The following is a 22,888-nucleotide window of genomic DNA, read 5'->3' as shown; positions in this document are numbered from 1 at the left end:
AGCACTGGTCCCAGTTGGTATGAGAAAATAAAAGTATAAGCATCAGCCTTGGATTGTGGAACAATGTTTTTACTTGAATTACAAAAAAAACGATGTTATACTTTTCAGTGCAAAATAAAGGCTATCTATCAATAATATCTTTTTGATCAACTGGTTGTTGCTGGAAGCAGAGGAAGCCATGACACATTTTTTTCTTGAATGATACTTGTCGGCTGACAGGTTTATGATGTCTATTTTGCAAGTTACACAAAGCAAATATAGTGAGTGCAAACACAAGCAAGACGAGATGAGCAGGGCAAGTAAATCAGAATATGGAATAAGATTCTCACTGGACATTCCCCAATTCAGAAAAAGAATCCCAACATGAGCTGATATCAGATAGTTTGTGGGAGAGAACTTATTGGAAGCGTTAGTATCAATTCTTTTATAGGTGGTTGATGACAGCTTCAACCTCAGAAGGAGAATAGAGATGATAAGTTGGAGCCACTTTGCAATGTCAACGTTGTTTGGTGTTACTGAACAAGAGCAAAATCTATATCAGCATTATTTTGACGGTCCAGAAAAGGAAAAGAAATAAAAACAACAAGACAGTCCTGCCTTGTCTTCCATCACTTGTCTCAAGATTGAGAGTGCTATCGTTTCAGCTTCTGAAGGGTTATATCCTGCAGGATAATATCATCCAGTACATTTCCAAGGTTAATATCATTCATGAGTCAGTTTTGAGGGCTTCAAGTATTTGAAAGAAGCCTGGAAGTGGATGACTAGCTTGCCAATACACAATAACAACTCCAAGAAAATATAGTTGATCAAGCAAATCAATGTACTTGTTATATACTGCTCTTGCAAGGCAGCGTCCCTTCTTTCGAACCAGATCTATTGCTTTGCATTGCACTGCCAAAATGCGCTGGATGGGTCTGTGTAGTATCTGCATATTGCATGTGCGAAAAGTAAATACACTGCATAGGGAAACTATATTTATGCATGCATGTGCAAAAAGCTATTTCATTTACTTATGCATAAAAGTCAATGTAGTTCATTCGGTAAACGATAAGAAAAAAAACGAAAATGAACCAACTCAATTTACTTCATTTTTCTATCATCCTGCCAAAAAAATAGCAGATCATCAGTCCTTTCACCGCATATGCGGAGTTTCTGGAATAGGTTTAACGTACAGAAGGAGCAATCTTTTCAGCACACAAAAAGGGAAGGACATTGTTTTTTAACATGGTTTATGCTTCCTTGAAGTCTTCAGCAGAATATTGGCATAAGTTTTTCTCATGAAGAGATAATCACTCTATACTTAATTTTGTAATTTCGTATCATTATAAGCATGCTGATTATTTATATTCATGGCGTCTCAGCTTGCTGACAAGGAACTAGAGCTAAGGCACTGAAAAAAATGTGATGAATTTCCTACGACAAACAATGCTCCTGTAGTGAATTTGGAGGATAGCTAGCTGGAAATTTTTTAATCCATCAACACCACATCCAGAAACTAATCCACCTGTGAAAGAAAGGTTTTGGCTATGCACCACAACAAATAAGATTGAGAGTTAGGAGGCATTAGAATTTTGAGAGCCGGAGATTAAATGGCAATGGTATGCCACTTTCATGGTAGGCTTGTTATCCTGAACCAAAAATGAGCTAAGTGGATGCAAAGAAAAGCCGGCAGTATTTGGTTTTGATGAAGATACTGGTGGATAGTATTAATAACTTTGATAGCGGATCCTTGCAGCTGAGTCAAGGGAAAACGAAAACAGTTAGTTTGTAAACTGATCACCTCTAGTCAGGATTGAAAATCACAAGCTAGTGATTTGATTATCAGACATTCTGGACCACAAAGGCAATGAAGTGGATGATAAGAATGACATGATTGATGGTTGCAGTGCTAATGTTTGCTGGTGATCACTGCAGCCTACTATTGCTTCCGCTCTTATACATAGCAAATCTTTACACCTGCAAAAAATTACGCTGCTGCCTAGTTGATGTCCGTACTACATTGTAAACATTACCTGCTACCTAGTTGTTATCCAAACCACTGGTGCTCACATTTTGCATGTAAACTTAATGAGCTGGGGATATGGAACATCATGGTTATGTATGCAAGCTGCAAACAAATATACATCATACATGGAAGCTCATATTGTTTTGGTGGTTAGCACTTAAATTGCTATACTAGTTACTTGAGGCATGCACTAGTGGGAGGATCTAACAGAACCTAAGTCGGCTATAGATAAAGGAGTCGCGGACTACTTAACCTCCCTTTCAAATGAATTCATATCCACCTGTATCTTTAGATACACATATGTAGCACATTTCTATGCTCATCTTTATGCAGCTTAGATGATGACAGCAAATGTTACAAGTATGGAACTATCGAATGGGTGCTGTTGAAATGCAGCCAAGAATTTCTTCTGTCATGAATTATGAGTTAAAAACCATTAGGCAGCATAATTGTTTTCAACAAACAGAATAAGCATAACATTTATAATGTGACGGTCAAACATGTCTATGACTTTTCTAAATAATATTTCCTTGTAAATATTGATTGGAAGTAAATTATAGATTTTTTAATTTTCCACTTTCAAAATTTCCATGGCCTAGAGGGGGACAACTGACCAAGATGGTAGTCTCTACTGTTGATACAAGAGACCTGGGTTTGATCCTGCCTCCGCCGACTTTTGGCTAGGCTTCCATGCATCCTATTCTGACAAAATGGCCAACTATATGTTTCTTAGGTTCTTTACCAAAAATTGGCTGAAATATTTGGCTTTGATGGTCAAACGCAGTTGTGGCGCTGTGAATAAACTAGACAGATGATTCTAGAATGCATGCTAGTTGATTACATGAAAAAAAAAAAACTCTAATAAGTATTAATTCATATATTCAATTGGAATAGTTTAAATCCACTAGATATGTACTATGTGGCCTGAAGCTCTATTTCTTAAATTGAAATCCCGACCAATCTTTCTCCCTAGTACAGGCAAAAGCAAACAATACAGCATACCTCCTTTTTCTCTCCCACTATATATAACAGATCTCTTATAATGAGATTACAAGAAATTAGTTTGACATATGAAAATGGATTAATATTGAACTAGAGAAAATTGCATTTTGAGAATATTTTTGAATGTCAACAACCTTAATGAACACGTTTCAGAAACATATCTTTAACCTTTAATACATGATTTATGAACCTTTGGTACACATCTCTAAAAGTAACACTACTTGTTGCTACTAGATGTAACCTGAATACTCCAAGGAATCAGTATGTTCGGCAAAAGAAGATTTCCAATATGCTGCTCAAATGCCTTTCAGGCATATAGGTGAAGAAATTTCACTGTATTGTTAGGAGAATCATTAAAATATATTGTTTCAGATTACCATGTCATAATTAAGTTTTACCATGTTAAGTAAGTTTCGATAGTTCAAGTATTAGAATTGAGGTTTACATCTTATGACTAGTCACCAGATAATTGTTTTGTATGGTACTACAGCTTACAGTTTCATTAGAAAAGTTTAATTTTATGCAATTAAATAAAATCCTGAAAACACAACATATTTCTTATTAAGCATCTAATGCATTCAAAAAACAGATGACTGAAGCTGCCCTATTCCTACAATTCAAAGAGATAAACTTCAGTCTATCAAGCATATGAATAGACAGAAATACTCCAACCAATATCAAATATACCAAATTGTGAGGCATCAAAAATTTGAAAATCAAGATATCAAGCAACGAGGTACTTACAAGCTAGGCCCATTCTCATCATGTCCAGCAATTAGGAGAGCCACCCCAAAAGGACGTGACTATAGAAAAGAACAATATTAATATAAGAAAAAAAAGGATCATGAATACAACTAATATCTATTTTATTTCATGGAATTATTTTTCTAAAAGGAGAAGATATTTTTGATAAATAAAGTAACATGAGCAAATATCAGAACAAGCAAAAAAAATTGTATTTTCCTCTTTATTTGAGTTGAAAATTCAATGGCAACCTATATTGGGTTAAATGCCCTAATATGGTTTCAGCCTACTTCGTGACGAAAATAAGTATGAGGATCACAAAGAATAGCAATGAAGATCCAACATCTTAAACAATGTGATGGCACAAAGCGACGAAGGAAAAGTCTTCCAAAGAGACACCAATTACCAAATGCACTTGAAAAGGAAAAGGCATTACGGTTCTAGACTGTTGAACTGAAATTTGTTAATCATGTATGGCATGCTATGGGTTCCATAAGCTGGAAAAATACTGTTTGGAAAAGGAAGAGCATCATCTAAAGCCCCCCCCCCCTTCTTCTATAATTTGAATTAACATACTTATTCCAGATGTTAGTCAGGCTTAAAATAATTAACAAGGTTTACCATAGATCCTTCCTTGCCTTCACCAAACCTAAGGGCAAGATCACAGAGAGCTTGTGTAGTAGAATCAACTGACATTGGCTCGCCATATGAGAACCTGTGATTCTGATAATCAGGCAACCAGTTTAGTTATTTATAAACGCTATAGCACCTAAGCTACTCTGGAGTGCAACTGACAATGAAACAACACCTGGGTTTCAACACGTGCATGTTCAACAAGAGCGCGAGCATCAGCCATTACTCCACTGATAGCACAACCTATGTGTTCATCAATCTCCATGATCTTTTCTACACTGCCTGGTTCCTGTAATGCAATTTTTTTTTTACAATTTGATCTGTAGACTTGAATAACAAGAATAGAAACACATGAAAAAAAACTATGAAGATGGAAAATTAAGGAAATAAAACCTCCAGAGGTGAAAGAGTAGTCAAACTAGAAGACAATCTGATATCAGATACAAAATTCAAGCTGCACATGGTGACCATCCATCAATGTCCAAATTTGTCAAATAATAACCTGGATAAATTGGTTTGTACAAGTGTCTAGCATTTATTGAGTAATGCAATGAAATAAAGTTGAGAATACTAGAACACCATTTTTAACTTTTTTTTTTTTGCTTTGAAAATGGGGAAGGGGGAGGAAGGGACAAGCCCACCCCTGCGTAGCAGCCCCCACTGGGCCCCCACCCCGCCAGGAGCCATTTTTAACTATTTACTAACTTGGTGTTTGGTATGTTTCATGTTTTTCAGAGAATCCATGAAAATATGTATGCTGAGTGGTGTAGCAGAAATTTTTTTCCCTCGGATAGGATAATTAAACTAAATTTAAATAGATCCCACCAGATTTCTTTTAGGAAACGAAAAGGCTCACAACAAATATAGCTGACATCAGATTGATAGTTAGGTGAATTTGCATAACCTAAGAGCTGCAGTGGCTGGGACGCTACCTTATTGTAGGAAAAAAAAGAAAAAAGAAATAAATTTGTGTAGAGTGCATTATATTCAAGTATAGAAACATAGCCACCAATAATTTCTAATATAGAAAGAATCCTGCATGCCTCTGGAAACAATAATATCAATTTAGTTCATAAGGCAAGTATACCAAGATGTAGAATTGCACCATGCATGATAAAGATCAAGAGCAGTGAGGTTGGTGATTCTCTGTCCACTAGAATCATTTGAGGCGACTTTCCTGATGTAAAATAGCATATTCTCTTTCTACTCATTTTCTTTTCCCATTGACCTGTCAAATAAGTAACTCCTTTGCAGTGTATAAAAGGCTAAGATCATAACACTTCCTAAACTCCTGACCAACATAGTTAAGTTCGCTAAACTCATGACTGCCTTGAAATCTGAACAATATGGGTGCTTCATCTTATAATCAACTATTTATCTATAATACAAAGATCACGTCTCTCCACTATAAGGAAAGCCACATTAATAACCACTATCCTAAAAGAGAATCTAATTCACAAACCCAATTCAGATTATCAATTAGAAGCCTAAATATTCACAAAGCAGAACCAAGAGCAAAACTTTGAGTTGAAGTTCAGGGGGAAAATACCAGAAGAGGAGAACTGACACGCTTCTCAATAGCGAGAACGACACCCTCCTTTGTCTTCAAACCGATCGCAGTCGACCCCAACTGCGCAAAAATTAAAGCAAAGGCCGAGAAACGCTCAAAAGAGACCTTTTCTGTTGATTTATATGCCAAAAAATTACGATAAAAATGGGAAAGATTACCTTGATCGCCTCGATGGCGTATTCGATCTGAAACATCCTTCCCTCCGGCGAGAAGGTGTGAGCATTTAGGCCATAATCCGTTCTTCAAATCCATCCCAATCTCAAGGGACTCAACAAACGACTGAACCAAACAAAACGAGATGAACACCCTAGATTCGAGAGCGTTGAGGCCTCACCTTGTGAGAAGCATCTCGGAGGCCGACCAGAACCCTAGGATCCCGCAATGCAGCGCGCCGAAACCCTAGAAATTGCGTTTGAAAAGGAGATTAGAGGGAAGAGAGATATCGAAGAAAGTAGAAGGGGAGGGAAGGCGTCGCATGGTAAGGCCACCAGCGGGCGCGTTTTCGTGTGGAGGTGAAAGAATTTCTAACGGGGAGGTGACGGGACTTCCGCCTCCAAAGTTAAGCCTTAATGGGCCTCACTAGATCAAGAAGAGGCCCATGGGCCGTGACACTGATGGATCCTGCTCGGTCTCTCAGACACTGAGCTCAATAGCTTATGGGAACTAATTGCTAGATGGGGGGATTGCCAAAAAGTTAACAATTTTTTTCCTTTTAAAAAAAAAATTCCACAATCTCTACCATTAAAATGATCCACTGGCAATTGTGGCAAACCCCCTCTTCTGCCAATAAGTTTTCATTTGTTGGTAATTCGACGTATATCAGCAGCAAGATTTCGAGGCCGAGATGCGAGATGATTTAAGAAGTCCTCAGAAGTTGATGGATCATAATTCAATCCATAAAGCTAGTCCAGTATCTATGGCTTAAGAGTTCTTGGTGAGCTCAATTTTGATGATGATATTGTCCAAATTGAGAATGTTGGGTTTGGTTCGAAAGAACTTGTCGCGGAAGACTATATATTCTCATGGTCATCATAGACTAATTTGCGAAAGCTCGTGCAGTATTTTCGAACCACAATCGATCTTTTGAAAGCTGTTTTTTTTTGTAGTATATTGATGCATTGTCTCTTTTTGAAGCAATCCCTAATCAACAGAAACCGACTCCCTAAAATACATGGCGTTTAGTGGTGCATGACTCAAATAATCATTTCTCAGATTAAGAACTCTTCCAACTGGACAAATGACCAAAAAAGATTATGCACATTTCTGGTATTAGTTACTATGTGCCAGCTATTTCATTTAGCTAATTACACTTGAACTTAACTTTTAATGTATGAGTTAAGGTTTGAGTTGTGGATGACTGATAATGATTTGTAAAGCCTTGCATAAGTAGGATTGCTAAGGGTTTGCTTTGTTTTGCTTTGTTCTGCTCTCTCTCTCTCTTCCCCTATGTCAAAAATAAATGGCCTAGTTTACATAAAAAAGAAATCAATATATTGCTTTACATGTTATGTAGTCTCTCTGCAAAACTCTTAGTTGTTTTGTACAAGTTTAAGAAAAGAGAGTGGTGAAACTTGCCTGCTACCTAGTAAAATTCCGCTACTATATATTATATCACAAGTTCAAGCACCTAGTTTTAAATAATCCTTGATATTAGAGACATGTCAACCAATTCAATCCAAATTACTGATAGATGTCAGGTCCAATTCTTGATGTCAAAGTCGATGCTTAGATCATACGGTTCGCTGGTTTGTTTCTACGTTCGCATTGGAGAGGAGCAACCTGGCGGTATCTGGCTGGAATTAAATTTTTGATTGATTTTTTTCTGAAAAGTGTGCACTGTAACTTTATGCACTTACTTATCTATAAATTGTTTTCTCATTAGTTAACTACTAGAAAGATTTGTCATCTTAGTACCGAATTCTATATCGTTACCATTCTATTATTGTGCTGGTATGTGGTACGGTATAAGATGGCATGACGTATCAGGTATTCGTAAACAGCATAGCATATTGAATGTTGATAGAGTATGAGATTATGTACCAATTCGGTATCGTATGAGACTCCGTACCAATTCTACATTGGTACGGTATGCATGCTGATATAGTATGGTACCAGACCAATCAGTATGGCAAATCTTGACTAATGCAGTGAGTACTCCAAATAAAAAGAGATATGATTAAATTGGTATTGGAGGATTTAGTGCTAGCTAGTTGAAGCTACGCTCAAGATTAATAGTTACTGCATGATATCCATGCTAGTCGAATTTGTTAAATAAGCTCATGAATCCAAGAATTCTAGAGAAGAATGGGAGCAGAAGCAACTAAAATGACTCCTGCCAAAATTGCATGCTGTCATTACCGGACAACTGAGGGGAATCAGACTGGGATAATCTTAATTGATGTTAAATGAGAGACTGCATAGCTTCAACTTTCCACACAAAGAAACAAAAAAATTTGGTGCCTCAGGTCTGCAAGTACGCAGAAGAAATATAATATCAGAACTCATAATACGTGACTTGAAGACTTAATTAGTTGGGTGTAAAACAACTAAAACTACGTACATATTCAATCTCCCACGAAAAAATGAATGTGTAGAGCTATTTCTGTCCATATCAGTGATTTGCCAAACAATGCATCAATGAATTCTACAAACCTATTCCCTGGAATATTTGGCTTCGATAATGGAGAATATTCATAAAACAAGGTCCAGTTAGTCAGTCTTGTGATTTCACAGATCCTTTCTCAAAACTCTGTTCATGCCATTCAACTTGCAAGCACTCTGGCATGCAAGCAAAACATGTGAAATGGTCTTTCTGAATAATTTCAAGATAAGGCTGCATGCTTGAGGATCTTGATAATAAACAAATGCCGGTTGAAATACTAATCTTGAATGCTGATTGAGAAACTTCAAAAATCCAGAAGAACATAATACATTCTGTTGTATTCTCTCTGCATATGCTGTTAATCAGTATCCAAGTTTTAGAAAGACTGGCTTGGTGAATCTTGCCCACTCTCTAGTAGAATACTCAGGCATCAGTTCAGCTGATTTCCATATTTCTTACTTAGTTCAAGCAATCAGTTTCCACTTTATTATATACTACGGCCAAAGGGTATTAGCTAGTTCGTCCCCAATTAACTTAACAAGCAATCCAACTCTTGCCAACTTTTTTCACGTTTATGTGAACTATCTCCATTGCTTCTCTAGCTGTCCTTCTATCAACCCACCTTTCTTCAACTGCATACAAATTAGACAATAATACATAAGTTGATCCATCAACCATGCCCCACATCACCATCTTGGCTACCGCAGCCAAACCTAATGCAACGTATCCATAATTTATACAAGAACTAATCAGACTTCTCAACATTGTCGAACCAGGTGTAAATCCCATTCTTTGAATAAAATCGACAGCTTCCTTGAACAAACCAGCACGCCCAAGAGCATCAACAACACAAGCACAATGTTCAATCTCTGGTCTAATTCTGAAGTCATCCCACATCATGGTGTAGTATTGGATTACCTTGTGAACAAGGCCGCCGTGGCTGCAACCAGTCAGAACTGCAAGAAATGTAATTCCATCGGGCTTCACCCCAAGGTCAATCATCTCGTTGTATGCCTTCAAAAGCTCAGCAATGTTACCATGCTGGGCATGCCCCGAAAGCAAAGCATTCCAAAGGATGAGGTCATGTTTAGATGTCCTTGTGAAGTAGTTGACCGCACTCTTCATGCTACCGCACTTGGAATACATGTCAATAAGAGCGCTCCCGATGAAGGTATCCTCTTCTAGTCCAGTTTTTATGATAGCAGCATGAAGTGACTTCCCAATTTCAGAAGATGTTAATTTCGTTGAGGCTGTCAGTGCACAAGCAAAAGTAAAGTGATTTGGCTTTAATCCATCTTGGAGCATTCTAACAAGCCATACTAGAGCTTCCTCACTATAGCCAAGTTTCGCATAGGCTGAAATCAATGCAGTCCATGAAACAACATCATGCCTCATCATTCTGAAAAGTTTAGTGGCCTCAGTCAAGCACCCACAATCAGCATAAAGAGATAGTAATGCAGTCTGGACTGAGATATCGGTTTCACAACCTGACTTGATCACAAAAGCATGAGCTTGTTTTCCTTGATCAATAGCCTGCAGATCAGTGCATCCCGTGAGAACACTGATGCATGAAACTGAATCTACATAGAAACCTTCTCTATTCATCTGGTAGAAACTTCTCAAAGCTTCCATGGAGAACCCATTGTAGACATACCCTGATATTATTGTCGTCCATGATAATACACTGCAATCTTTACCAAGCTGTTGAAATATTTTCTGCGCATCCTCCATAGAGATACATTTTGCATACATATCCATTAATGCATGTCTGATGCAGCTGTTGGATTCGAAACCATATTTAAGAATAAGAGAATGGAGCTGTATACCTAGTTGCAAGCACCCAGAAGTGGCTGCAATCCCGAGAATGCAAACTAACAATATGTCATCCAACAACCCTCCTTCATGGCAGATCCAATAGAACACTTCCAAAGCATCTTGAAAGCATCCTAGATTGGCATAGCCATCAATCAAACTGGTCCAAGACACCACGCTCTTGCTATCTGAACAAACCAACAAATCAAAAGCATCATTGGTAAAGCCACAGTCACAATACATCCTCACAAGAATATTCTCCACAGCATCGTCGCTCTCAAAGCCAAGCTTAATTGCCAAACAATGAACTTGAATTCCTTGTCTCAAAGATTCATACCCATTAATCCCACCCAACAGATTCACAAAAGTAGCTCTATTGGGCACCATAGAAAATGCCAAAACATAATCTCGAAACTTCACAAAAGCTTCCCCAAAATTCCCAGCTTTTGCAAGTAAACCAATCACAGTGTTAACCAACACAATGTCTTTACACTCCAACATGTCAAAAACCTTCATCATCTCACCTAAAAGCCCAAACTTAGCGTAAAACTCGACAAGTCCATTTGCAACAAAAGCACTGTTGCCAAGGCCATACTTAATTATAACGCAATGAATCCACAATCCCACACCAAAATCTCGATAACTTGAGCAACTCTTAAGAGCACGTGTGAAACTAAATTCATCCGGAGCAACTCCACATCGCAGCATTTCTCTGAAGCCAGCAAAGGCATCCGAGCGGAGCCCAGAAAGAAAGTACCCATCGATGATGGTGTTCCAGGAGACAACATCAGGTTGCAGCATTTCATCAAAGACCTGACGGGCGTCATCCACGGACTGGCACTTGGAGTACACATTGGCCAGGCTGTTTGAGAGGAAGAGGCGGGGACGGGGCATGGTCTTGAGGATGTGGCAATGGAGGGCCTTTCCATTGGAAATCGACTGGGTCTCCGTGAAGGCTCGGAAAAGCCCGGCGTACGTCTTCTCTAGCTCAAAGAGTTCCGTGGAGGACCTAATGGAAGCTGGGTTATTTGAATACAAACGGGTGTGGAATTTGACCGTTAAGTTGATGATGGAGCGAAAGGAGAGCTTAAGCTTCGTTGGAGATCTGAAGCCCATCCATCCAATTAGTAATTACCGAGCCATTATCGCCGGACCTCCTTCCAGTGATCTAATGAGAGCTTAGGAGCCGAGCCCGTACCATCATAACGGGTCCGACTCGTGAAGCGCAAATCTGGAATTGTATCTCAAAAGTTTTCTGGCAGATGAATTTCGATAGTAGCTTGTCTGCTGATGATGGTAATGCTGGAGTGGCGTTCGGCGATCAGGCCTCTAGGTTGATTGCTGCAGGGCGTCGTACTTTTGAAGCTCCTGCTTTTGGAGCGAAATTCAGGGCTGCGTAAAAGAGATTATTCTATGCGAGATTTGTGCTAGAGGCTAAGTGTATCATTCTTGAGGCGGACTCAGCTGCAACGATTGAGCGTATACTAGAGATAGGCGAAGGAAGGCAAAGCATTCATTTCGAAGAGACATTGGGCTGATGTTGAAAGAGTGTTGTACTTTTCAGATCGTGTATATATTTCGGAAAGCAAATAAAGTTGCTGATTAGACCATCTTATTTGCTGCCCAACACTCTAGAAGAAATCTTTGGACCCAGCTACTGTGTAGTTTTTTTTTCTATAGATTCAGCTCGCTGTGCTCATATGAAATTAGTGTCAGCTTGATGTACCAAAAAAAAAATAAATAAATAAACAAATAAAAAAAAAAGGGTCCCGTTCCACACGTTTCCGGATCCGGATCTATGCACCATATAATCGACTCCTCCGCCTTTGCCGGCTTCTCCGCCATTCCTTCTCCTCCCTCGGCCGCCCTTTTTCGTTCAAAAAACCTCGTTTTTTTTCTTAGACTCCCGCCGCCGCCGGCCGACGCCTCCTCCTTCTTTCGAATTCAATGCTCGTAGCTCTCAAACGCCTCCTCGTTCCTTCCACAGCCCGCGCTTTTACCTCCCTCTCCCCTCTCCCGTCCCCTATCTCCCCTTCCGACTTCGAATCCCTCGTCCTCCGCCAGTACCGAGCCGGAAAATTCCACGCTCTCCTCCCCTCCGTCGTAGCCGATCCCTCCGTCCTCCTCGCCGCCTGTCGCAACCTCTTCTCCCGCTCCCACCCCTCCTCCTCCACGCTCCCCCTCCCCCTCCTTCCCTTCTCCCTTCCCGCCTTCTCCGCCACCCTCCGCAGCGGCGCCCTCGACCCCTTATCTCTCTGCTCCTCCCTCGCCTCCTCCCGCCGGAAAGGTCAGGCCTTGATCCTCCCCACCCTCGAGCTCAAAGTCGCCCTCGAGGCCCTCCGTATGGCCCTCGCCGCCGTCTACGAGTCCCGCCTCGCCACCTTCGCCTACGGCGGCCGCGCCGGGATAGGCCGCCACACCGCCGTCCGCTACCTTAAGTCCACCGTCAGCAACCCCACCTGGTGGTTCCGTGTCGCCCTCCGGCGTGAGCACTTCGGTCCCCGCCACGTGCGCCGTCTCGCCGCCGTCATGGAGGAGAAGATCGACGATCCAGCCCTCATTGCCCTCGTCGAGCGGCTTTTCAAATCGGAGGCGGTGGCGATCGAGCTCGGTGGAGTTGGTCTGGGGAGAGGGTTCCCCCAAGTGAGCGATCTTAGCTCGATTCTCATCAATATCTACTTCGATGCCTTTGATCGGGAGATCCAGGAGCTTCGAGCTGAGGTCCATAAGAAGAATCCCAGGCTCTGTGATCTCGATGGTGAGAACTCTCCGGTTATTCATATGCCTATTAGGGTTTATGCCGTTAGGTACTTGGACGAGATACTGGTGATCACTTCTGGCTCCAAATTGTTCACAATGAACATAAAAGATAGGATTTTGAAGCACTTGGAGGGAGAATTGGATCTCAAAATCGATAAATTGAAGAGCTCGATCCATAGCGCCGTCTCCGAGAAGATGGATTTCATGGGAATGGAACTTCAGGCTGTCCCTCCTTCGGTTCTGCACCCTCCCATGTCAGAGAAGGCCATTAGGGCAAAGAAGAAGTACCTAAAGAGGAAGGCGGCAAAGGCATTGGAGTTGAAGAATGCCCGTGAGACTCGAAGGAAGAAGCTTGGATTGAAGATATTGAATCATTTGTTCAAGAAGCTTAAGCGTGGCCATGTGTTTGAATTTGATTTCCGGATCGAGAGCGAGGTCAGAGAGGTGTTTAGGAATTGGGCTGAGGAGGTGGTGGCAGAGTACTTCAAGTCTAGAGAGGATTGCTGGAATTGGCACCGGATGCTCACGACTGGAGACTTTTTATCTTTGAAGAGGGTGAGGGATCAGTTGCCTCCGGAGCTGCTAGATTCATACGATGAGTTTCAGGAGAAGGTCGATAAGTATCTAAATCCTGTTGGAATTAGTAAGGTCTTAGAGGAAGAGGAGAGACAAGAGGAGGAAGAAGAAGAGAGGAGATATGCTAGGAGGACAGTGGAGGATTTAACTGAGTTGAAAATGAGAGTCAATGCACCTATACAACTTGTAAGGAGGGCGGTGAAATTGGCTGGGTTTACTAATTCTATGGGGCGACCCCGGCCAATCAAATTGCTCATCTGTTTAGAGGATGCTGGTATTATCAAATGGTATGCTGGTGTGGGAAGGAGATGGTTGGAGTATTTCTGTTGCTGTCGGAACTTTAGAATGGTAAAGACTGTTGTCAATTACCACTTGAGGTTCTCTTGTTTCTTGACACTGGCAGAGAAGCATGAATCCACTAAACGCCAAGCCATTAGACATTACACCAAGGATCTGAAAGTCATCGATGACAATGGTGTGGAAGAAGTCTACTTTCCTACTGAGAGGGAGATAAAGATGATGGGAGACAAGAATCTCTCTGATCCAAAGCCTGTGGATGGCACATTATCTATGATTTTAGCTAGACTAGCAGTCAATGAACCTGCTTGCTCCTGCTTAGCCCATTTCTGTGATAGAAAGGATACTGTTCTCTATAGAATACGTTTGCTTCAGAACCGTTTGAATGTAGATCCCTTGAATGAGAACAGGTGGGTGCCAGGGATGGGCGCTATTCATGAAAGCCTGAATAAAAAGGTTCTTTCACTCTGTCCACAACATGCAAGCGATTTGTTCATGGGCAGGATTGCACTCCAAGACATTGACTGTACCTCATTTGTGAATGTCGAGTAAATTGCACAAGTAACATATCAATTGCTTAGACGATATGGTTCTGAATTCGGTGAAACTGTTGGAGGTCATCACTAGACAAATGTTCACACAAGCTCTCCTTGTTGCTTTGCCAATGTGGTGTTGCTAACTCTTCATTTGCCCAGGTAAGAGAGATTTGATTGAAAGTTTCATATTTTCAAATAAAATATTGATTGATATTAATGTCATTGTCATTTATTGGGTACTGAAAATGGAAGCTATTCAAGGAGTTACAATTGAAGGATCAAAAGTTTTTGCACTAACAAGACATAGACTAGCATCAAATATGTGACTTTAGTTAAATAATATCCTGTTTAAGTTTTTATCTTCTTAATGGCTCAGTCCTTTTGTTTTTCAATATGTATTTACTAGGTTCTTGTTCTTTACCAAAGAAAAAGGTGCATATTATAAGCTATTTTCGGTATTACTGCTCGGTGACTTCTGGTTTTAGAGATGCACAATTCTGGTATTGGAAGGTATGCACTTTAATTCTTCTTTATCTTTCACAAGGAGCAATATTCTCTTCTAGTCCTTGTTTGCTTGTAGCTTTTATGTATTTTCAAAAGTAGATAATTTACTGTAGACATTTTTTCAGTGAATTAGAGATCATATCATCAATAGATATCGATTCTGAACCAGATCCATATTTTCTAAGAATGAATCAGCAAATTTTATATCATAAGCATGCAAGTTTCCTTGAAGATTAGGCAACTCTTCTTTTCTGCTTATCAAATTATGATAAAACATAGTACTGCATTGTTTAAGGACCATCCCTAATATTCTTTTGATGATGCAGTCAGAAATGGAATGTCTACCGACTTGATTGTCCTCTAGGGAATTACCATAGCACTAGAAAATGCAAAATTGCCCTTTTATTACAATTATTAGTGTCCTTCCCTCTTACAGTCCTTAATGTTGATGTGAGCTTGCATTTGGTTTAATTGGCTGCACAAAGGGATTAAGTCATAAGACTCTGTTTGCTGTAATGTTTATACATTTGAGAAGTATAGCAATTGCTGGTTTTTTGTACTAGAAAAACAAAATAAAATTTGGAAATCTTGCATCTTTCTGCAGATATAATAAACTATTGTTCCAATCTGTCATGGAAAAGTGCTATTTCACATCTGAGTATACACAAGTAAATGTTGAATCTGGCAATGTGAATAAATATCTTCTATGTTGTAGCATATGCAGCAACATTCGAAGCTAGTGAACTTGTTGATTACACTTCAATTGTTTATGAAGCTGCCAAAATTTCTACCAGGGTTCATACATGTTCTGCTATGCAACTTCAGATAGCAGTTCTGCTCTCTTTGGTAATGGCACAGTGGCCCTATTTCACATTTGCATTTCTTGAAAAACTCATTTGGACAATGATAGGTTATGATAACAATCTGCACTTTGGAGTATATAGAAAAAATGAGATCGCAATTTTTTCTTCTTCATGGAGCCATGTTCACACAAATAATATGCAATTTATTTATTAAAGAATTAGGAAACTGATCTGGAACTTATACCTAGACTAGTATCATTAGGGTATGTTTGTCTTTGCTATAATTTCTTGTTTTCTATTTTAAAAACAAAATTACAGAAACTGAGACAAAAAACATGTTTAGTGTTATAGTTTTTATTTTCTTTTTTCAAAAATTATTTTTTAAAAAAATAAGAAAATCATGTTTGTACCACCACAACCAATACCACCTCTACCACCATCATTGCCTTATTACCTTTGCCATTGTTGTCGCTGCCTCCACCACTATTGTTGCCGCCTCCACCACTATTTTTGCCGCCTCCGCCATCGTTGTTGTCACTGCCACTCCACCGTTACCATCATCCTCACTTTGCCACATTGCTGATATCTTCGCTATCGCTACCACCACTGCCACCGTCATTGTTGTCGTTGCCTCTACCACACCACCACTGCCATTGTCGCCTCCGTCCCTTTGGCATATCATTGATGTCATTGCCACCACCGCCACCACTGTAGCTATCATTGCCACCTCTATTATATCATTGCCAATGCTGCCACTGACACCACTACAGCCTCCATTGCCTTCGCTGTTGCTACCACTGTCTCCTCCTACCATCACCATGTTTGTTTTTAAAATAATTGACTACACCAAATCTGTATATATTTGTAAAAATAAAAAAATAGAAACAGAATTTCTATTTTCTGAAAATAGAAAAAAATGAAAGTGATTGCAAATGACACCCTACTTTCTACAAATTTTACTAACATATTGGTCAAAAAAAACTTAAAACAACTTATCTTTAGTCTGGTTAACTAGTCAATGTTGGAAAATTTATAGCCGTAATAGAGCAATCCATTATAGATTGAGGTACCTGTCTGGGTAAATAGAGCACATCTAGGAATTGATAGAGGTGCTCACTCGTGCACTTATTGATCCCCTTCTGATTTTGAGGATTAGTGCTGAACCATGCTTATGACATGAAGATGGTCTCAAAGCAAAAGATAGCGGATGAGAAAGTGAACATGGTGATTAAGGAAATGGACTGAAGCAGAAACACACCCTGATGGAAACCCAAGTAGCTAAAGTGATGCATTAGTGGAGGCTTTGGAGGTTGGCTCCTTGACAAGCACTTGTCTAGTACAATAAATCCACCATCTGAGCATTTGGGACAACGAACAGGTAAAATTTTAATTATATTTGAATTTAGGTATGAAGCTTTTCATTAAAATGTGATGCTTAGTTAATTGTTCTTCCTAATAGGTCCTGATATTTATATTACTCTTGAGGATTTACTGTGTTCGAATATATGTTCCTTGCCCGTAAGTCATGTATGTCCACCCAATAATGTGACTATACTTTTCCTCCAGGTGTTCATAACTTCATACTCGCTTATATTTACCTGTAGGCTTATTCACTTATTCATTAGCAAATAGCCTGTTATTTGTTAGTCCATATGTTGCATGAAGGAACTAGTGAATGTGTCGTGTATTTAAAGCCTGATTGTTATATGTCCTGTGTATTATTATTATTTTAAAGTTATCAGTGCAATAGCTAGTATTTCTGGGAATGTTTTGGCATTTGTCTACTATCTGATTTGCTGTAACTGTCATGGGTGCCTTGTTGCTTTGGCGTGATCTTTGCGAATGTTGTAATAGTTTGAGTAGTTTGACCCTGCTGGCTTTTTTTCTTCCTTACATGAGAAATATCTTGAACATCTTAACTTTCTCTATTGAATTTGGGTTGTGAAGAGCTGAAACTTTGGTTTCTGTTTCCTCTTTCTTGGTGGAGATGTGATCTTTGATTCTTACTTGGTGACCAATTAATTCATGTAGATCTCTTCTTATTTTTGTTATTTTTAAAATTTCTTAAATGGATTTATGGTTGGGTTATCTTCATATCTTGATGAATCTTTTGTCTTTGACCATCGAAACCACTCTAGATTCCTGCTCTTAGAATCTTTCCCAAGATATGCAAAATTTTCATCCACGATAATACTGTCACTACTAGCTGAGGACTATTAATCTGCTTGTGGGTGTCAAAAAAAGGGGAATTTTCATCTGAGCTCTAATAAACCTAATGAGGTTCTGTAGCTAGTAAGGAACCATCTAGTAGATGTAGCTAACAAATTAATAAGCATCCGCTAAGATGTGATGCAAGGTCTGCCGTATCGGTACCGGTTGGCATACGGGTGGCAGCCCGGACCGGTACGTACCGATCTCATACCGGTTCCGTACCAGTCCGTACCGGTTCCATACCGATTTTCCAACGATAAGCTACCGGTACCAAATTTCACGCTGATCCGGTACCGGTCCCAGGCCGGACCGGTATGTACCGACCCGTATCGGCCGGTATGTACCGGTACGGTAGACCATGATATGATGTACCTTGCAAGGAGAGGCAAAAGATCTTTCTCAGTGATATTTAGTGTAGGTAATCTCTAGTTGCTGGAAGGTATCTGGAGCAATATCTATTTGAATCTCAAATGGTTTTTCGTTTTTCCATCTTCAAGATGTTCAATAGTTAATGGAAGTTTTCGAGGATAATGATAATTATTTTGGAACCTATTTTCCTCAAGGACTTATTTGTGATTCTTGTATATTTTATAATTATAGAGTTTACTATGACAAAATAAAGAATTGCAGTCTTTATGCACACAAAACTTTGGGGAACAAAGGGCAAAAGGAATTCTATATGTATATTTTGTTTCCAATCTACTGTTGTTAATATAGACATGGAGAAATAGCCTCTTGGGTTTTGAAATGGTTGGAATACCATATGGGTCGTGATAGTGTCATACTACAAGATTTATCATTGTCTAATTTGGGTCCAAACAATAACAATAGCATTTATAGTTTTGTTTTCCATTGATCTTAGTAATTTTGGCTCCAAAGCAAGGCTATTAATAGGCCTAGGCTGGCTTGAAGGCTCATTGGATTGGGCTAGATTAGGCTTGACCATAAAGGTTTTTGATCGGGCTTGGGCCTAAAAGTCAGAGCTTGAATGAGCAAGGTTAGTGGTATCATTCTGAACTGCTCGGTTTGGGGCGTATCGAGCTGTACCGGAGGCGGATTGGGATGGTTCCAACCTTCACATTGAGAAATCGGCAAGGGGAGGGGGAGGGAGAAGGAAAGAGAGGAAAAGAGAGAGAGAGAGAGAGAGGAGGGAGGGAGAGCGAGGGAGGGGAGAGAGAGGGAGAAGGTCGGTGGAGGCCAATGAAGGGCCATGGAGGGGCGGAGGAAGGGCTCCTCCCTTCGGTTCCCTTGTTTCATTCGAAACAAGGGTGTCGGTGAATGAGTTTTGGGCTGGTTTCTAGGCAAAGCCTTGGCCTGGGCCCAAGTTAGATCCCGACATGGATCTGATCTTGACTTGGTATAGCCCCAACAAATTTGTGCCCTAGATCTAATCTCTCCATCCTCTTCTTTTCTTTCCGGTGGACAATGGAAGTGTGGTAGGTGGCGAACGACCCCTCCCTCTCTCTCGGTTCCTCTCTCTTCATGGAGCACTGGAGGTTAAGGAGGGTGATAGGTTTCTTTTTGGGATCCTAATTTAAGTTTGATTGACAATAGAGATTTAGTTTAAGAGTCCAAGTTCATTCGGGATTGGCTACCTCGTATTTCCTCTTTTGCTTTTTCTTATGTTTGCAAGACAGTTATGAATCTAAAAATATGTAGTGCCTTAAGGGCCTTCTAGACAAAAATCAATTTAATAAAATAAGCTTAAAGGCTTTTGGAGGTGCCAATCCCCTCGAAATGATCATATATATATATATATATATATATATATATATATATATATATATATATATATTCTTCTACCTAATTTGGCTATTTTTTTATTTTATTTTGCTTTAAATATCATACATGGGAATTGGGTTCCTATCAACTTGGTAGCATAGCATCTTTCCTAATGCATGACTCTCATGCAAAATTAGAAGAAAAAGCTCAACATACAGGTCTTGAATCCTACGGCATGGCAACAGAAAGTTCTCAATAGACAAACGACCGAACAAGTGACTCAAATGGGAGCCCAAATTTAAAGCATGATTGGAGGCCAAGTTTGACCAGAAGCTTGAACAACTTGAGGAGTTCAATCTAGGCATAATGACTAAAGCCTTTGAAAAATTTTGGAATGATCATCGTGATTGGACTTCAGCATTCACTGTTGCCAAAGATCCTGATAAATAAAAGGTGGAGGATATTGAAGACTAACACCAATATGCAAAGGATACTAAAGATGTTAAAAGATAGAAAGTACATGTCATGACAAAAATCTTCGTTCCCTTGCATGAAAGTGGAGTTTCCTCCATGGCAAGATGGCGATCCATCAGGATGGATATCATGAGCATAAAAGTTTTTCCATTTTCATGGCATTGCAATCCAATGGTATGATTAGTTTGAGTCATACCATGAGCTTTCTACATGGGAAGAATTTATTGAAGGACTCCTCGTTCTTTTCGGTCCTCTTGAATATGAGAATGTCATTTTGGTCCTACATAGGAATGATAGGTTTCTTAATTGAGGATGCTTATTTTAATTTGATTTATGATAAGTGTTTAGTTTAGGAGTCAAGTCTATCAGGGATTGGCTACCTAATACTTTTATTTGCTTTTCCTTTTTACCTTGAGGACAAGTAGCTATAAATCTATAAATATGTAGTGTGCTACGGGCCATTTAGATAGAAAATCGATTTAATAAAATCAGCCAAAAGGATTTTGCAGGTTCTGATCCCCTCTAAGTGATCAAATATTCCTTGTTCTACCTATTTTATTTATTCATCAGTTTTGTATTTGCCTCAAATAAAATTGGTAGGAAATGGATTCCTATTAGAGGGGGAGGTGGAGGCTAACAATCTCCTCTCTCTCGGACTCCCCCCATTCTCTTTCTAGATTGCACTCCCCCCATTCTCTTTCTAGATTGGTCGCTCACTCGTTGAAGCTAAGAGATGATGGTGGTTATGGGAGACGTTTGGAAGACTTGGCCACTTATTGAGAAATGAGTTCTTGTTCTTTATCCCCTGCTGATGCCAAAAACTAGGAAGTGGAGACCATTTGCTTGTGCCAAGTGCTGAAAATTATAATGTTTACCATCTGATGTGTAAGGATGCAGATGTGCGGTCCTGTGAGCTTAATTAAACATTGTTTGGCTGGATTCTTGCAGCTCTGTTGAAAACTTTGGGATATCCTTGGCTCAGATCCAGCCCATTGGCATCCCCATAGACGAGCTCACAACCAAAAGCTCATAAAACACATTGCCACTTTAGGCAAGGAGCAGCGGTTCGATTTCAAAGGGCGTTGGTCCTCGCTTCAACCCCAATGATACTATGCCCAGTTCCACGAACACTGGCTTGGTCTGGGGGCTACGTGGGGTGGAGTCCGTATAGGGTAGTGGGTGGGGGAAGATCTAACTGAATAGAACCATGAGCTCTTGTGCTGGCACACTGACTCACTCATCCTGAACATGCATCTCTTTCCATTGCCATTCGCCTATTGGCGACTGAGATGTCCATTTGATTAGGTTTAAATTTTGAACTCTTTAATGCTGGTACATATATATCTCAGCTTATGTATCTGCCATTATGATACATGTAACATGTTACATTATGTATTGGTGTTGGCACCCGACACCTGAGGTGAGCTTTTCCTCCACTGTATATTGGTTAGGGTATGAGCAGACACTGAGCCTCGTCTTTGTGGCCTGTTGTTTTCACCATAGATTGCAGCGACTTAAGTCGATGTCGGCTTCCATTAATTACCAAGCCTCATGTTTGATTTGAATCAGATGTTGGTGGTCCGTTGTTTCCCCTGAGCCCGATCTTGGTGGCTTGTTATTTCCACCGTAGCTTGCCGTGCCTGCTTCCATCAATTACCAAGTCTCACGTTTGATGGGAACCAGATGCTGTGCTATTTCTATCATATTAGAGCCAGATGCTGTTAATTGCAATTGCTTGATTGTTGCTTATTGGTTGTGATTCTAAGATTCATACATCTAGAAAGATGATAAATATCATATCTAACAACTTTCCCCTTTTATGCCGCCAGGATCTGGGACGCCAAACAGATGTGGAGGAGAGAAGGCACAGAGCCACAGAGATTCTATGAGCAAAGAATGAGGCCAATAGCAGTCAAGGTCTATTTGTAAGTCATGTAGTAAGCAGCCTTCTGTGACTTTGGTGATGATGATGATGGTGGTGGTGGTATGCAACCATAGATGGTGGAATTGTGGAGTGTCTAAATTAATCAGCAGTTCCTTGATATCTCTAAAAAATCTTGAGTCAGTCGTATTCTTTTCATTGTCCAAACAATTCTTGACATTTTATGTATTAATCAAATTCTTTTTGCCTTTTTGGAGATTAACAAGTTTATTACTTCATTCATCAAATACTCATAGTTACAAATTAGAGTATGCTATCTGTGGTCGATGGTGATGGTATATTTTTGCTGCTTGCTACTTATTTATTGCCTCTTCCATGCCCATGTTTTCCTTGGGTTAGTGACCAATCGAGAGAAATAGAAGGAATACGTCTATTGTACTGTATTTATATACTGTAATTATATCATGCTCGCTTGCATGATGTGCCTGTATTTATATAGTTGCCTTCCCTGACTTGGTTTTTCCCTCTTTTGTTTTTTCTCAGATCCCTTTCCATAAAGTCTGAAGGATTAAATTCTTTGTAAAATACAATTTATTTATTCAAATATTTTTTTAATAAAAATTAAAAATATGATCAAATTTCGACAAAAACATGCCATATTTTAGTTTATTAAGAAACAATTATTACGGCCGTATATGCTTTGCTCGTGTTCATTGCATGTGCTTCAGTACCAGCCCTTGTAAGATTCATTTGCA

The 22,888-nt window shown here is 39.7% G+C and overlaps 3 protein-coding genes across 11 annotated transcripts; 1 reads left to right on the top strand and 2 right to left on the bottom strand.

The window, feature by feature from the left end:
* Window positions 1–823: 823 nt before the first annotated feature.
* LOC103712585 (proteasome subunit alpha type-5-A-like) lies at window positions 824–6,463 on the bottom strand. The gene is made up of 7 exons (XM_039129455.1): window positions 6,289–6,463; window positions 6,113–6,194; window positions 5,934–6,014; window positions 4,560–4,673; window positions 4,373–4,474; window positions 3,752–3,810; window positions 824–925 (listed from the first exon to the last, which is right to left on the bottom strand). Exons 1-7 carry the CDS (start codon window positions 6,300–6,302, stop codon window positions 874–876), a joined length of 504 nt encoding a protein of 167 aa, XP_038985383.1. The 5' UTR covers window positions 6,303–6,463; the 3' UTR covers window positions 824–873.
* Window positions 6,464–9,090: 2,627 nt separating this feature from the next.
* On the bottom strand, window positions 9,091–11,484 carry LOC103712608 (pentatricopeptide repeat-containing protein At2g33680-like). The gene has a single exon (XM_039129643.1). The coding sequence runs from the start codon at window positions 11,482–11,484 to the stop codon at window positions 9,091–9,093; it is 2,394 nt and encodes a 797-aa protein (XP_038985571.1).
* A 704-nt stretch (window positions 11,485–12,188) lies between these two features.
* On the top strand, window positions 12,189–22,458 carry LOC103712607 (nuclear intron maturase 3, mitochondrial). Of its 9 annotated transcripts, none has more exons than XM_039129454.1 (5): window positions 12,189–14,696; window positions 14,944–15,047; window positions 15,646–15,887; window positions 17,027–17,222; window positions 22,081–22,458. In XM_039129454.1, the coding sequence occupies exon 1, from the start codon at window positions 12,316–12,318 to the stop codon at window positions 14,551–14,553; it is 2,238 nt and encodes a 745-aa protein (XP_038985382.1). In that variant the 5' UTR covers window positions 12,189–12,315; the 3' UTR covers window positions 14,554–14,696; window positions 14,944–15,047; window positions 15,646–15,887; window positions 17,027–17,222; window positions 22,081–22,458. The 9 variants fall into 9 exon arrangements, with proteins under 9 accessions (XP_038985382.1, XP_038985381.1, XP_017699632.1 ...); XM_039129453.1 differs by having other exon boundaries at window positions 17,001–17,222; XM_017844143.3 differs by having other exon boundaries at window positions 16,995–17,222.
* Window positions 22,459–22,888: the final 430 nt, after the last annotated feature.

Source organism: Phoenix dactylifera, chromosome 8, assembly GCF_009389715.1.
Source record: "Phoenix dactylifera cultivar Barhee BC4 chromosome 8, palm_55x_up_171113_PBpolish2nd_filt_p, whole genome shotgun sequence".
Lineage (NCBI taxonomy): Eukaryota > Viridiplantae > Streptophyta > Magnoliopsida > Arecales > Arecaceae > Phoenix > Phoenix dactylifera.
The sequence above is the reverse complement of the archived record's forward strand: the minus strand, read 5'-3'. Positions and strand labels throughout refer to the sequence as shown.